Genomic DNA, 15,333 nt, shown 5'->3' on the forward strand with positions numbered 1-15,333 from the left:
CTGCAGCTTGTGGTAGATAGCTCGGGTCTTTTCTCATTCGGGGTCTGTTCCCTAATAAGATGAACTGATTCATTTCATTCTGCAGTGTGTGAATCATCCCTGCAGGGGGTGTCACAGGGAGTGTCTCGAAGATCTACAAGATCTTTGGCAAAACAGTCATTCTTAATGTAGCCACTCGTCCACACCATTATTTATGGTGTTGTTTCCAGCGAGATACGTCCTTTCAAAGCTGCTGGAGTAGAATGCAATAGTTAAGGGTGAAGGTTGTCTGGATCGAGGAATTTAATTGGATTTCTAGGTATGGAATAGCTGTATCCGCCTATAGTATTGAATATTGCGTTTTAAGCTGCGCCACCAGTTCTGGGGGCAGCGAGAGACCAAGGGTCTGAGACTTATTAACATTAACCCGGAATCCAGAGGAGCGATCGAATGCTTTCAATTCATTTAAGAAGGCTGGGAGGGCGATGAAAGGATTATCTAAGGATACCAGGACATCATCTGCATTTAGGTTTCCTGGCGTCGATCGTGAGCAACATAATCTTCCTCGCGGAGTGCTTAGCTTTGGCAATAATGTGTAATATACGTTTGGTGTTATCGCTGGGTTGTCTTTGGGAAATTAACCCTGCTTGGTCTGGATCGATGATGTGTGGCATATGGGGGCCTAATTTGGTAGCTAGTATGCTAGTAAAGAGTTTTAAATCTATGTTTAAATATTGGGTGATATGTGCTACATTGCTGTTTATCCTTATCAGGCTTGAGGATAACCACTATAGCTGCCATCAACTTCGAAGGAGGGATGGACCCGGTCCAGCAAATGAATGAAACAAACTAGTCAGAATCGGAACTAGTGCATGGGGGAGAAAGGTGCAAGGCAGAGGGCAGAAGGGTGCAAGGCAGAGGACAGAATGGTGCAAGGCAGAGGGCAGAAGGGTGCAAGGCAGAGGGCAGAAGGGTGCAAGGCAGAGGGTAGAAGGGTGCAAGGCAGAGGGCAGAAGGGTAGAAGGCAGAGGGCAGAAGGGTAGAAGGGTGCAAGGCAGAGGGGAGAAGGGTGCAAGGCAGAGGGGAGAAGGGTGCAAGGCATAGGGGAGAAGGGTGCAAGGCGGAGAAGGGTGTAAGGCCGAGGGGAGAAGGGTGCAAGGCGGAGGGGCGAAGGGTGCAAGGCGGAGGGGGAGAAGGGTGCAAGGCAGAGGGGAGAAGGGTGCAAGGCAGAGGGGAGAAGGGTGCAAGCCAGAGGGGAGAAGGGTGCAAGCCAGAGGGGAGAAGGGTGCAAGCCAGAGGGGAGAAGGGTGCAAGCCAGAGGGGAGAAGGGTGCAAGCCAGAGGGGAGAAGGGTGCAAGGCCCAGGGCTAGAAGGGTGCAAGGGGGGAGTCCGAGAAGAGTGCAAGGCAGAGGGGGAGAAGGGTGTAAGGCAGAGGGGAGACGGGTGCAAGGCAGAGAGGAGAAGGGTGCAAGGAAGAGAAGGGTGCAAGGCAGAGGGGAGAAGGGTGCAAGGCAGAGGGGAGAAGGGTGCAAGGCAGAGGGGAGAAGGGTGCAAGGCAGAGGGGAGAAGGGTGCAAGGCAGAGGGGAGAAGGGTGCAAGGCAGAGGGGAAAAGGGTGCAAGGCAGAGGGGAGAAGGGTGCAAGGCAGAGGGGAGAAGGGTGCAAGGCAGAGAGGAGAAGGGTGCAAGGCAGAGAGGAGAAGGGTGGAAGGTATAGAAGGGTGCAAGGCAGAGGGGAGAAGGGTGCAAGGCAGTGGGAGAGAAGGGTGCAAGGCAGAGGAAGAGAAGGTTGCAAGGCAGATGGAGAGAAGGGTGCAAGGCAGAGGGAGAGAAGGGTGCAAGGTGGAGAAGGGTGTAATGTAGAAGCGGATAAGGGTGCAAGGCGAAGGGGGAAAAGGGTGCAAGGCATAGGGGAGAAGGGTGCAAGGCATAGGGGAGAAGGGTGCAAGGCAGAGGGGAGAAGGGTGCAAGGTAGAGGGGAGAATGGTGCAAGGCAGAGGGGAGAATGGTGCAAGGCACAGGGGAGAATGGTGCAAGGCACAGGGGAGAATGGTGCAAGGTGGAAAAGGGTGCAAGGCAGAGGGGATAAGGGTGCAAGGCAGAGGGGATAAGGGTGCAAGGCAGAGGGGAGAAGGGTGCAAGGGGGATGGTGATGAAGTTAAAAATGTGCCCCCCCTCGGAAACATTTCTGCGGATGCCCATGTGCATGGCAAAAGGTTTTGTAAAAGTTAGCTGGAAACCAATCTAGTCCCGGGAATTTCAAAGTTGTCTGAGGAGAGGAAGTCGAGATAACTTCTTCTAGACTAACGGGCCATCCAGAAAGCACGCTTGTTCTGGGGAGAGACGTGGCATCATGAAGGTACATCGAAAAATGTCTTGGGTCAAGAGTTTATCCAGTGTAGAGTTCTGTGTAAAAGTCTCTGAAAGTGGAAGTTATGAATTTATCTATTATTTCATCACAGATCTCGGTTTGCAGACATTGCACCCCTGTTTCTTGTCTTTGAACTCGCAGTTTGCTTGCCTGAAGGCGTCCACGCTTGTCCCCTCCGTTATAAAAGGAGTAGCAGAGTCAGAGAACTACATATTTATCCCTATCTAAACGTATACATGCTAGCTGCCAGCGAGTTGCCAGCAGTTGGCGCCAAACTCTTGGAGCCCCAGTGCGCAGGTGAATATGCTCCAGCTCTTTCATTTGGTGAGACAATTGATCTTGCTTTTCCCTACAAAGCTTATTATCTGCTGCTGAGATGGCTATCAGCTCACCCCCTAAAACTGCTTTCAAAGCTTCCCATAAAGTAGCAATAGAAATGTCTGGGATTTCATTCAATAGGCATGTGCCTATGGCCTAGTTCATCAGTTTCACCAACTCTGGGCAGGGTAGAAACTTCTTACTTAGTCGCCAAGTCCACATGGGCCGTTCCATTGAGGGAAGTGCCATAGTAATTGAAACTGCCGCATGATCTGAGAGGGCAGAGGGTTCTATTTCAGAAGCAGTAGCCAGTGTGTGTATATCCTTCATCTCAAGAAAGTAATCTAGCTGGGCATATGTTTTATGAGCATGTTAGAAAAATGAATATGTACATGTGTGGGTGAAATTCCCACCATATATCTTTTAGTCCCACCTCAAGCAACCACTGATGAACCCCTCAAGAGAGAGCCCCCAGTCTGACCATGTTTGTGCACTGTTCTGTCAATGTCACTGTAGAGGGATAGGTTAAGATAGCCACCCAGAAGGACTTGCAGCTCTGACGTGGGCAACACCTCTGTCACAGGTCTTACCCGTACGCTAGGCCACATTCCGAAAAAAGAATTTAGCAGGCATGTGTGCAATAATGTGTGCACCTGATCAGAACCACCCAATGCACCAGCAACAAAACAATACCATCACACAACACTAATGCCAACACCAACAATACAACACCCTATTACTACCAATACCCCCATCACAATACCAGCATCAACACGCCAGACTAACAACGCAAACCAGCCCTGGCAATTAAGTTGGACTGACCTGGAGAGGGGGGGGGGGGCAAGTTGGCTGAAGGGAAACACTGCTATTGCTTATTCCAGCACTGCTCCAAAACCGGCACCCTGTAACAAAAAACAGCCCCCACTGCTCCAAACCCAGCCCCCACCCTTCCGGGTATCAGTGACTTTTTCAATGTATTGGGGCCCATTTCATTTGACAAAAATATTAATTTGCACAAAAAGAAATTGAAAGCTCTCTAATGTCATAGTAACATGCAAAGACCACACACACTAATACAGTTATTACATTTGACTCCAAACATGAGACTTTACAGTGACTTGCCTTAACTCCTTCCCAAACATGAGAAGGTCTGCAGCATTCTCAATAGCTCGAGACGCCATCCTCTCTGCTCGGTCTCTTAACTTGTAAAAGCTGTTGTAGATGTTCCGAATCAGCTCTTTGCTAGCAGCGAACTGTATTTGGATATCAGCTGGGAGAAAGTCCTAATACAGAAACCAAGAGCTTGATAGTTAAAATCATAAAGATGTCAGCTTTTAAAGAGAGTCAAATCAGATTAGTGAAGCCAATTCATATCTAAACATTGTAAAGTGGTGTAGTGAGCATGGCGAGAGGTATGACATACAGTATGCATTGCGCTTTCATACAGTTACTTTAAAATTCAGGGCTTTTTCTGATTTGTGTTTAATGAAGTATTACTAATATTGTACTGTTTATTTTCAGGTCTCGACTGCGCAGCGCACATGTGCTGCAAAGGAGGAGACATCTTGTAATCGATTCGGTTTTGAGGCCAAAAACGGGCACACATTGCATTGCTTTCAATGGCAACGCGTGCACGGATTCAAGCAAGTCAGGCTGAAGACGGCTGAAATGCCAGAAACCGGTCCTCGGAAGCTTGTTTCCGGTCCAGGGAAGGCATGGCTTGGCAGTTCGGGCTGGACTGTTCCCATGAGGCACAGGGTAAGACTGATTTGCATATGGCCATGTCTGAACTTGGGTGGCAGAGTGGGCTAAAGAAAGGTGATGGATTAAACCCAGATCTGTTGACTGGACCGCCAGATCAACTCTGTCTCCTCTTCCTGCTTCCACACCCTCCGCCTCCTTCGTAAGACCTTCAAATGGATCCCCCTCAAACACCGAAAGACAGTCACTCACGCCCTGGTCACCAGCAGACTCGACTACGGCAACGCACTCTACGCCGGAATAAACAAAAACCTCATCCGCAAGCTACAGAACATCCAGAACGCCGCCGCAAGACTGGTCCTCAACCTGCCAAAACACTGCCACATCTCCCAGCACCTGCGCACACTCCACTGGCTCCCCGTCGAGGCAAGAATCACCTTTAAGATGCTCACCCACGCACACAAGGCCCTCCACGGCACCGGACCAGCATACCTGAACAGCCGACTCAAATTCCACGCACCCCGAAGGACCCTATGATCAGCCCAGCTCTCCTACGCCGTGGTCCCCCGCACCAGAAAGACCAGATCGGGAGGCCGCTCCTTCTCCTTCCTCGCTGCCAAAGCATGGAACACCCTTCCGCTCCACCTCAGACAGACAACATCGCTCCCCATCTTCGCAAGAAACCTCAAAACCTGGCTCTTCGACAGACCCCCTCCTTGATGGAATGGAACCTGCACCCCCCCACCCCCAGCGCCTTGAGACCCTTACGGGTGAGTAGTCGCGCTTTAACACACCCCTGATTGATTGATTGGTGTGAGTGTTTGATTGGTTCGGATGCTCTGTCCATCACCACCCCCTTTTGTACCACTTAGTCCGCTACTGGGCAGCATCCTGGGTTTTGATGCCCACTCGCTGCTATGTGCTTCCGTGGGCGTGCGGCCCAGGCAGGGTGGCATTCCAGAGGCTTGTGAACTGGAAACTGTGACCCCTTTACTGAGGTCCCTGGCGCTGCCTGGTGAAGGTAGGAGTCCTTCCTCTGGTGCGTCAGAGCGGAGTGTCATCGCTCTGTCTGTACAAAGCAGAGTGGCATGCTTCACCCGGAGCACCATTGGGGCAGTAGTTGACTCCACTGGCACGAGTGGGGGCAGTGAGGGAAATCTACGCAGAGAGCATGGGTACTGAAAGGCCCCTGCCTCTGTCACCACTCCGAGTCTAGGGGGAGTAGTGGAGTTCTTGTGGCCACTACACAGCAAGGCACCCATCTCCAGATCTCATCCGATGTCCTGGTCACGCCATTCTGCCGAAAACACATCTTCTGACGCACACTTATCTCAGATACTCATTTGAAGCTTTTTCACCAATCCGAATAAAAGCATTGATGTTTGACGTTTGTTCTTTTGTGTGTGTGTTTTGTTCTAAGTGAAACAATGTGTTTCTTGTGCAGTCAATTAAATTATCACAGCTACGCTCCCCTTAGTCAGGACCCAACCAGTTGAATTCCGGGAAGCCCAAACCATCAGTATTTCAAATCTGCGCTGAAACGTGGGTAGGATGAGCCGTGCAGCACAGAAAGGGATCTTCTTTTTACATAATTTGTATTTAATAGAATTGGGGGGCAGGAGAACAATCTCACAGTTGAGAAAGGGATTCACATACACTGGCGACCGCTTTTGAATTGGCTTTAAAACCATTCAAAGATGGCTGCAGTGCCTTCGTGGGATGCAGTGGACTAAGTGGCAGCCAGAGCCTGATAGCACTGCATGTCCTTTAAAAAAAAAAAAAAAAAAAAGCATTGGCATAGCCAATAGGTCTAGCCTTTGGGACCTTATAAGTGTTTAGTTATGCAGCACAATATCCTTGGTGTAACAACATCAACTGTTGCATGGTTAAGCACTTATAGTGTCCCAAAGGTGAGACCTATTGGCTATGCCAATGCTTGTTTATTAAGTACTGTATTTACCTGACACGCACACATTCTGTGCTGTACACAACCCTTCACTGTGCTCAGCAGGGATTGGCTGCTGGGCCTCCACCAAACCCCTGCAGGCAGCCACCCCAGCTGCGCACAACCTATGACATCAAGCAGGGTTTGCCGCAGGACCTGGCCTTTGGCGGAACCATCAGTGAAAGAACAGTTGCTTGGCTTTTCTAACTCACTAAGTATTTTCTAAGTAGCGATGCAACACCCATCTAGCACCTTTCAATGAAAGATATTACAAAAAGGAGCTGTGGATGAAAAGAAAGGAGCCTTTTAGGCGATAAATTTGGCACTCACTATATTGGGTGCACATGACTAAGGCCTTCTTACTGGAGACATTACCGCTTAAGGCCTACTGTTAAATCCCTAATCACTGGATAGTGATCAAGCACTGGCAAAGCATATAGGTCTCATCTTTTAGCTTTTCCAATAAGTTTTGCAGAAGCTACTCAGCATCACAAAAAATAAAAAAACAGTTATTGAAGATGCTGTACACATACTTTACCATGCATGTGTAAGCATATGTCTGGAGTCAGCAACATTTCACCTTTTTGTTTTTTAATTAACCATTCAAAGATAGCAAAGTCCATCTTGCAGTGGTAAATAAAGAAATAAATTAATATGTGGGTGAAAGCACATTTAGAGAAAGGCCCAATTGCAAATTGCATGGCAAGGCCCTTTTAAAAAGGCTTTAAAAATAAATAAATTGGGGAGAGTAAGAAAGCACGTTGAGTGCTAGGCACTCAAGTGAATGGCAAAGAAGCTATGTTCCATGGGAATATGTGGAAAAAAGCAATCGAACAAGAACCGACAAAAGGAGGTGGACTGGGAGTCCACCCAAGCAATGGGCTGGCCCAAAGCCTACTGCAAGTATTAATACTGTAAACAATAGGTCTTTCAACATTGGACAGCAAAGGCTAGCTGTCTGTAGACAAGACCTAAAAAGGAAATTAGGAAACTATTTTTTTCTCTCTATTGTGATAGATGCCAGGCCTACCTTGATGAAAGAAAAACGATTTCAATTATTTTATTTATTTATTTGGTGAACAGTAAAAACAAACTGTGTGAGTACCTCAGAACTACACATTTAGTAGTTCTAACACAATAATATGTATGTATGCAACCATAGGTTAAGACTCCGATTTCACTGCTTTTCTGGAGCAAAACAGGGTAGATTTCGGTTTACTACCGTCTGGCAAATACATTTTTGATTTATACATTTCTATAAGAAATAGAATGTTATGCATGAAGCAGGTAACTATGCAAATATATTTATCTATGTATGTACATGAGCCCAAAGAAACCTTAAACTAATGTCTCACAATTTACATCTGAGTGTCAAACTGGGGCATAAGTCAGTTTATTAATCTATCTGGTACATTCGTAACTCATATTGGAAGTTTTCATATTGGCACCAATGAATGTGCCTATTTGTACATTGTACTAGCTATTACTCTATTTCTTTTGAATGAGAATATTTCATGCATTTAGCAAACGTAAATGAAATTCAGAAGTCCTGTAAGATGGAGTCAGAAGTCACCAAAGTTCAGATTACAGAAAACAAAAAAGCAGGTTGATTCCATTTGCACGTATTCAACTTGTGTGGAAGCAAATAGCCTAAAAAAGTATTGATGGCAAATACAGCCAATTAATTTGACACTACATTTGCTGAGTTAAAAATAATACGAAGTTATTAAAGTACATTTCACCTGCTTTCAAAAGTGAAATACAAGTAAATTTTAAGATGAAATTAGTCTGTACGGTATTGCACAGGTAACAAAAATAGTGCTAAATGGGTTCACTTTTTAAAACAAGCATTTCAAAGTCAATAGACCTCAGCATGGGGAACTTCTGAGTTTGCCAATACATTTTGACGATGCTGTACAGCAGGGATTCTTAACATGTGGTCCTGGAACCCCTGGGAGTCTGCAACACCACTTACTTACGAAATTAAATAATATTAACAGAATAATAAAGTGTATCAAAATAAACAAGCAAACTGTAACATTTAAAAAGGTAAAACATTCTTTAAATGTGAAGGAATTTGTAGTGAGCACGCAGAGGCAGTAGGATACTTCTTGTAGATTTCATGTAACAGGCTACACAGTTGAGAAGCTCAGAGGTCAATGTTCCTCCATCAGTAACACAAACCAATGACAATATTCAAAGCATAACATTCCAACATTTTATATTCACTAAGTTACAAGAAAGTACATTCGAAGGACGAAACCCATTAGCTCATACAGCACTGCATAAAACAAGCTTTCTATACTACATATCTTCCCTTCTTCCCATAAAAAGAATATAAACGCAAAACAACAATTGTAAACCAAAACTATGTCCAAAATCGACTCAGACTAACAACGAATCTAAAGATCCTTCTTGGAACTAATCGTTGGGGCAACACAGGAACTTCACTGAGACATTCTGTCGAATAACACTGTCTTTCACACTCGCGCGGTCAGGACTGGGCCTAACCTGAACAACTTTTTCTAGATTCCACAAATGCCCTCCATCCACCTGTACTGCATTTCCCTTGATCTTAAGTACTCGGATTGGTTCACCAAACTTGCTTTTTTACTTTTCTTGACATGTACAGGAGATTTTATTCTAACCATGCCTCCAATGACCAACATAACGAATTTGGCAACCATTTTCATACCACTCCTTTTGTTTCTCCTCAGATTGTGTCATGTGTTCCTTCACTACGGATTTTAAATGCTTAATGTCAGAATCAAATTTGAGCCATTTCGACATGCAATCTGGTCTGAACCTGGTATTCACCCTTCTCCCTCTCAGGCACTCCAACGGAGTCGCCTTTGTGAACGAATGGGAGATAATTCTGTAGAACAAAATCATGCTATTCAAAGCAATGTACACATCATGTTTCCAATCTTAACCCACTTGATACATTCCCCCACAATAAGTCCATTAGTTTGTGGGTCCCGCAGGATTCAAGAAACACACTCACCTCGCTACTTACAAATTTATGTGCCATTATCTGATACAAGAACTTCAGGGAAACTTTCCCTCATGAAGACTTCCTTAAGAAACTTTACTACATTGCTGGCATTGGGCTCTCTCACCATCTTGATCTCAGGCCATTTAGAGGCATATTTCATGAGCACTAGAATATATCTGGAACCTCCTGGTAGAGAGTCATAAGGTCCCCTAACGTCAATGCTTAGTTTAACCCATCCATCAATCTCAGTGTCCATGCCTGGCCACCAGAAAGTCTATCAGACACGACGTTTGGTTAGAGTTGCTCTCAAGTGACCCTCATGGAACTTCTTAATGACGGTATGTCTGAAAGTAAGAGGAGGAATGGGTTTATCTGATCGCAACGCATGCCATTTTCTAAAGAAATTTCCCTCTTATCCGTACAGTAAGGATGAAGCAGGGGAGACAAGACTTTTTCACTGGGCCAGCCAGTCTTGACTAGTTCACACACATGCTGCAGAACCTGGTCAGTACCAAAAGGAGCTAACCAGTCCTTTTCTGAAAACATTTTTAACTCCGGTATCTCTAAGGTTGCAATCAAATAATCCTCACAGTCTTCATCGAGAAGGTCACTGCACTGAATTTCATCATGTTCATCGATTCCAAGAGGAAATGAGAAAGAAAATCCGCTCGACCGTTCTTACCTCCTGAAATCTGGGTCACATCAAAATGATACTGGGAAGCTTGGTGACCATCCTTAGAATCCTGGTGGTGCAACACTTGTTCACACCACCTCTCGAAATGCTGACAAGGGGCTTGTGGTCAGTTTGCAACAGGAAACGTATGGACAAACTTTTCGTATGACCCACAAGCATGCGAAGAGCTCTTTTTAATTACAGAGTATTGTAGCTCTGCCGCTCTCAACACTCTTGAAGCAAACACCACAGTATTCTCAATATTTCCTATTTGTTGCATCAAAGTTGCCCCTATCCCTACCTGGCTGCAATCCACGGTAATGCAGCAGGGATAACCAGGATGAAAAGATTTTAGAGCCTTGCTGTTTCCCAACATGGACTTAACTAGGTCAAAAGCCTCCTTACAGTCATTGCACCACACACATTTGACACATTTCTTTAATGAGTTGCTGATGAGACGTACTTTGGTCACAAAATCGGAGATAAATCTAGAGTAATACTGGCACAAACCCAAAAGAGATTTCACTAAGGTTATGCCGATGGGGGGTGGCGCATTAACAATGGCCAACACTAAACCTGGCCTGGAGCTGATACCTTCTTGCGAGATCAAATGACCCAAATATTCTCGTAGCCAGAAATTTGTAGTAAGAACGTAGAGACAGTAGGTTGCTTCTTGTAAATTTTATGTAACAGGCTACATGGTTGAGTAACGACAATATTCAAAGTATAACATTCTAACGATATATATTCACTAAGTTACAAGAACGTACATTCCAAGGACGGAACACCATTACCTCATCCAGCATTGCATAAAATAAGCGATCAATATTACAGAATCTGAAGTTCTATGGTAAAAATTAAGCTTGTGTCCTCAGTTTGATTCATGGAACACGTGCAAATGCAGCTCACAGAACATATTCTAGACGATGGGTTGTCTCAGTTCAATTTAGAAATTTACACAGCTTCAAACTTTCCATGATTTTTTTTTTTTTACATTGGTTGTGAATTAAATGAAATAGTTCATAGTTTGTGTATTTGTTTGATAACTGCTTGTTTCTGTATTTTTTTGTGTTGTTTTGAGGTTCAAATCATCAACATTACTTCAGCCGTGGTCCCTGGTTCTATTAATGATTCAGTAGGGCCCCCGGATTCCAATAATGATTTAGTGTTGGTTCCCGGATTCCCGTAATGATTAAGTGGGAGTCTATAGAGTTTGGAAACTTAAGGACCACTGCTGTACACATTAGCAAGAGTATGTGGAGCATGACCAAAAGTATTTTTTTGTGTTTTTTTAAATCAAACAGGAAAAAGTTAAGATTTTGTAGGCGCATGCATGCATCATTATGCCGGTCTAGTTTTGAGACGAGCATAAAAGCAGTGTTTAATAATTAAATATACATTAACAGTTAATACTACTTGCCACCCAAGCTATTCTTATAGCTTTGGGTAGTCTGAAATGTCACACATGGACAAGAGTGATGGTTAGTGGTTGTGTTGTTACTATCATTGGCAGCGTTGGCAGGGTCAATGGGTGCTGCAAGCTGCAGGGGCCTCCTGATCAGAGCTGTGGCACATTTTAAAAACAAATTAAGCATTAGGGGAAGCAATGGGGTGGGCAGGGTGAAGTAAAAGCAGCATATAAGTAAAGCAGCATGGGGGTAGGTAGGGAAGTCCTTGAGCTAGGTAGCAACTTTGAGAACAGGGGAGTATAGTTTTACTAAGGGAAAAGTACCCACGAAGGAGGTTGCAACAGATGGAGACGGCAACATGGAGCATGTGGGTAGGTATTTGACGAGTTTAGAAGGACACAAGGGAGACAGCTTGGAAAACACATGAATGCTCATAGAGTGCTTGAGCATAGAGGAACAAGTAGTTCTCTAAAAGCGAGCAGCAGAAGGCCAACCAATCAGAGAGAGATAATGCAGAGGCTATTTACTCCAAAGGAGGGACAAACGGGATGGACAAGCTGGGACAAGGAAAGCCGTTAAATAAGAAGCAAGTAAGTGACAGTGACAGAGCCAATCAATGGTAACTGATGGGAGTAAAGTAATAAAAGCAATCACAAAAGGGTTTTCCTAAAATAGGATGTATTTTCTGATACATTTATTACTCATTTAAAATTACCAATAAGCAATGCATGTTGTATAAGTTTTCCCCATTTGTTTGCTTCGTTTGTGCGCTGGTGCAAAAATCTTTCTGTGATACGGAGTAAAGCAGAATCATTCGATATTACATTAAAAATGGTGAAAATGTGTTTGCTCTGTTTTTGCACGAGTGCTGTGTTTCTGTAAGAGAATGGATAGGAAGGAGAACAACCTAGTGATTGGATGAAGAGAGGCCACTTTCACTTTTTGAAGCAGGGATACATCATGAAATAAAGAAAAGTATTTTAAATAAGTTTTGGTTACCAAATACGTGTACTTCTGGTGCTATTAAAAAAGTGGTGAAACGTGAATATCAGACATTCCTAGATGGAAGAATTTTAAAATCAGCAAATATGTTTGGCAGTAGAAGAGTGGTACCTTGGCTCGGGTGGCAAGTTTACAAGTCATGAATTCATCTCCTACTGCTCGTGCAGATTCCCGCATATTGTTCTGAACTTCCTGTAAAAAGATAAAACCACAAAAAATATTTCCATGAATAGCAATTTTGATTGCAGTGCACACTCCATGCCTTGCCCCTCCCACATCTGTTTCTTTTTAATTTAAATCACTTGATACCGTTAAGCCCTTATCTATGGGTTTTCTAAATACTGGAATATATTAAAATAACATGTTCAAGATTGTTTTTTTTGTTGTTTTTTTTGAGTAGCCACAGCTTACCCACTAAGTTTGAACTGACATGCAGATCTAAAGAATAAATGGAAATGTTACTTTCCTTCAAAAACTGTTTTCCAGTATATAGTCAGTCAGTACAACAATATCCATAGAGTTGGTTTAGCTCTCTTGCGCCCTCTGTCTTGGCGGACCTCCTCCGACAGGCACTGCGCTAATAACAGCCCATCCTGAAAGCGACTGAGGCCCAAGCCTTATCGTGAGCCTGCGGAAGACATTGAGTCTGGGCCGGAACATTGCGAGCCCAGCTAAAAGCCGTGTGCGACGGGAGCGAGCTTTCTGGGACGCCGCCACCGCCAAGAGTCACTGGGGGGCATACGGAGACGAAGAACCCACACCGCCACCGGCCGAGAGTCAGCTGCACCAGTCTTCGCGCCGCCGCCCCGGGACCACAACTCCCGGCAGGCTCAGCTGCAGTGCGCACCGCTGACGACGCGCCCGCACCAGGAGGTGCTTAAAGCCAGCGCAGAGGCCCGCTTCGCGGGACGCGAGCGAAGCCCGGGCCAAGGGCGGGCCCGTTTAAGCCCGTTCAAGACCGGCAGAGGCCGGGACGGGCCACCCCACTAACATCCCCAAAAACTTTGTTTCGTGAGTAGCTAGGATTTAATTGTTTTTTAAATTTATTATTAATTCCCAATTCTGACTGGCTTATGAACAATGCCAACAAAGGAGGTTAAAGGGAAAACTGACACTGTTGCATTCACTGGAGCAATGGACCAATTCATTAAAAAGATGAACTCTGTTGTTGATGAAAGTATTGTCATCATGGAGAGACGGGTTTCCCAGGAACTGGCCATTGCAAGATGATCTTCACTAGGCCAAATAGCCAACGCACAAACTCCTGTTTCCTTGGGCAGAGTTCTACCTAATGGGGGAGTTAATGTTTCACCCATCTTAGAAATAATCCAATTGCAGGAAATTAATAGTGATGCACTACATGTTACAGATGGGATCTCCTCTACTGTTTCAGAATCACTCTTACTTTCACCAAACAAATTGCCCACTGTCCCCAATGTTGCCAAGGTGCACAATAACAGACAACAGAAAGGAGCTAATACAGGGACCATTCCCAAGGTTAAACCGGGCCCACCGATTAAACATGGTGGAAGGAAAAAAAATAAGGGTTCTAAAAATATTACAACAAGCCCTGGCATCATGGAAATACCTATTATCAGTGATAGCACAAACACGGAGCATGATGCATTAGACCATGGGGACACGATACAACCGACAGGGGGCCACTTAACTAAAGGGGTTAAGGAAGGGATTGCGAACATTGAGTCAAACATTATTTTTGACACACTAAAACTCTTATTACGTCCACTTGAGGAGAGGTTGAGCAAGGTAGAGACCTATCTAAAACGGATTGAGAGGGACATCAAGGGCATCGCTGAATCCTCCCTAAAAAATGTCAACCCGAGTGCACCTCATACACTACCGAAGGCCAAGGTCACTAAAACTGCAGAGGCATCAGCGGCACCGAAGGACCCACCGGTACCGAAAATTACTGAGGGGATTTCTGAGGCAATCAAAGACAAGGATGTAATGGAACCCAAAATAAGTGAGCCAAATAAAAATAGGGCACCACAGGATAGTAATGGCAAAAATTATAACGCAGAAAACACTACAAAGACCATTAATCTCCCACCAGAGGTTTGCCCATTTGTGGTTATTCTGGCTGGAGTGCCGGAATTGGGCAAACATGAGGTAGAAACCTCTGCAACCCTATGGAACAGGGTTGTTCAATGGTTGGATGTAAATAGACCACTACCCCCGCATATGATGGGCAGAATCCTTACCATCAGGCGAGTACCTTGGGTGGGGTATTTGGCAAAAAATATAAACGGGGATTGTATAGTAATCAATTTTGACAATCCTAGAGTAGTGAAACATATCTGCAAATGGAGGTACCCTAGTTTAGGCACCACTATTCGTCCTTTTCAACTGACTTATTTCTATCCACCAGGCCACTTCTCATCTAGGGCCACGAGGTGGAGGCTGGTTAATGCCGCCACTACATTTAGATTATATTTCCATCAACAATCGCTTTAATTGCTTAGAAGCAGTTGATTGACTGCAAGACACCCTTCCCCCTCTTCCATCATTGTCACCACGCCAAGAGACTGTAGAACAGGTACTAGAATATCAGAGTACCCAATTTAAAAGTGGTAGGAATCAGGGACACTAAAGGAGTAGTACGTCCTAGTACAAACCAGGCAGTTGTTCAAATGTGGATCACTGACACTACAGATCAGCCCCAAAGTGACGGTACAGTAGATGAGGTCATAGTCTTAAAGACAGGAACAGTCTGTACAGACCCACTAGTAGTGGGTAGGTATGACAGTACTCGAATAGGGGCAATTAGAAGCACAACTACACCTCCACCATCGAGTAGTAGTGGCACAAACGAAGGGTTAATTTTAGTCAAAGTAGTCTCATGGAATGTAGCAGGAGTGAGTACAAAAACAGGTGACCCTGAATGGAACAATTACATGAATACCTTTGATATCTGCGTTTTG

At 44.8% G+C, this 15,333-nt stretch overlaps 1 protein-coding gene across 3 annotated transcripts in view; it reads right to left on the reverse strand.

The window, feature by feature from the left end:
- Positions 1–15,333, reverse strand: part of SNX8 (sorting nexin 8) — a 213,016-nt gene that overhangs the window by 37,289 nt on the left and 160,394 nt on the right. For all 3 annotated transcript variants that reach the window (XM_078664973.1, XM_078664975.1, XM_078664974.1), the window contains exons 5-6: positions 12,503–12,583; positions 3,789–3,949 (exon numbers count right to left, since the gene is read on the reverse strand). In XM_078664973.1, coding sequence (XP_078521099.1) covers positions 3,789–3,949; positions 12,503–12,583 — 242 coding nt within the window. The remainder of the gene's footprint in view (positions 1–3,788; positions 3,950–12,502; positions 12,584–15,333) is intronic.

The sequence above is a fragment of the Lissotriton helveticus genome, chromosome 10, assembly GCF_964261635.1.
Source record: "Lissotriton helveticus chromosome 10, aLisHel1.1, whole genome shotgun sequence".
Lineage (NCBI taxonomy): Eukaryota > Metazoa > Chordata > Amphibia > Caudata > Salamandridae > Lissotriton > Lissotriton helveticus.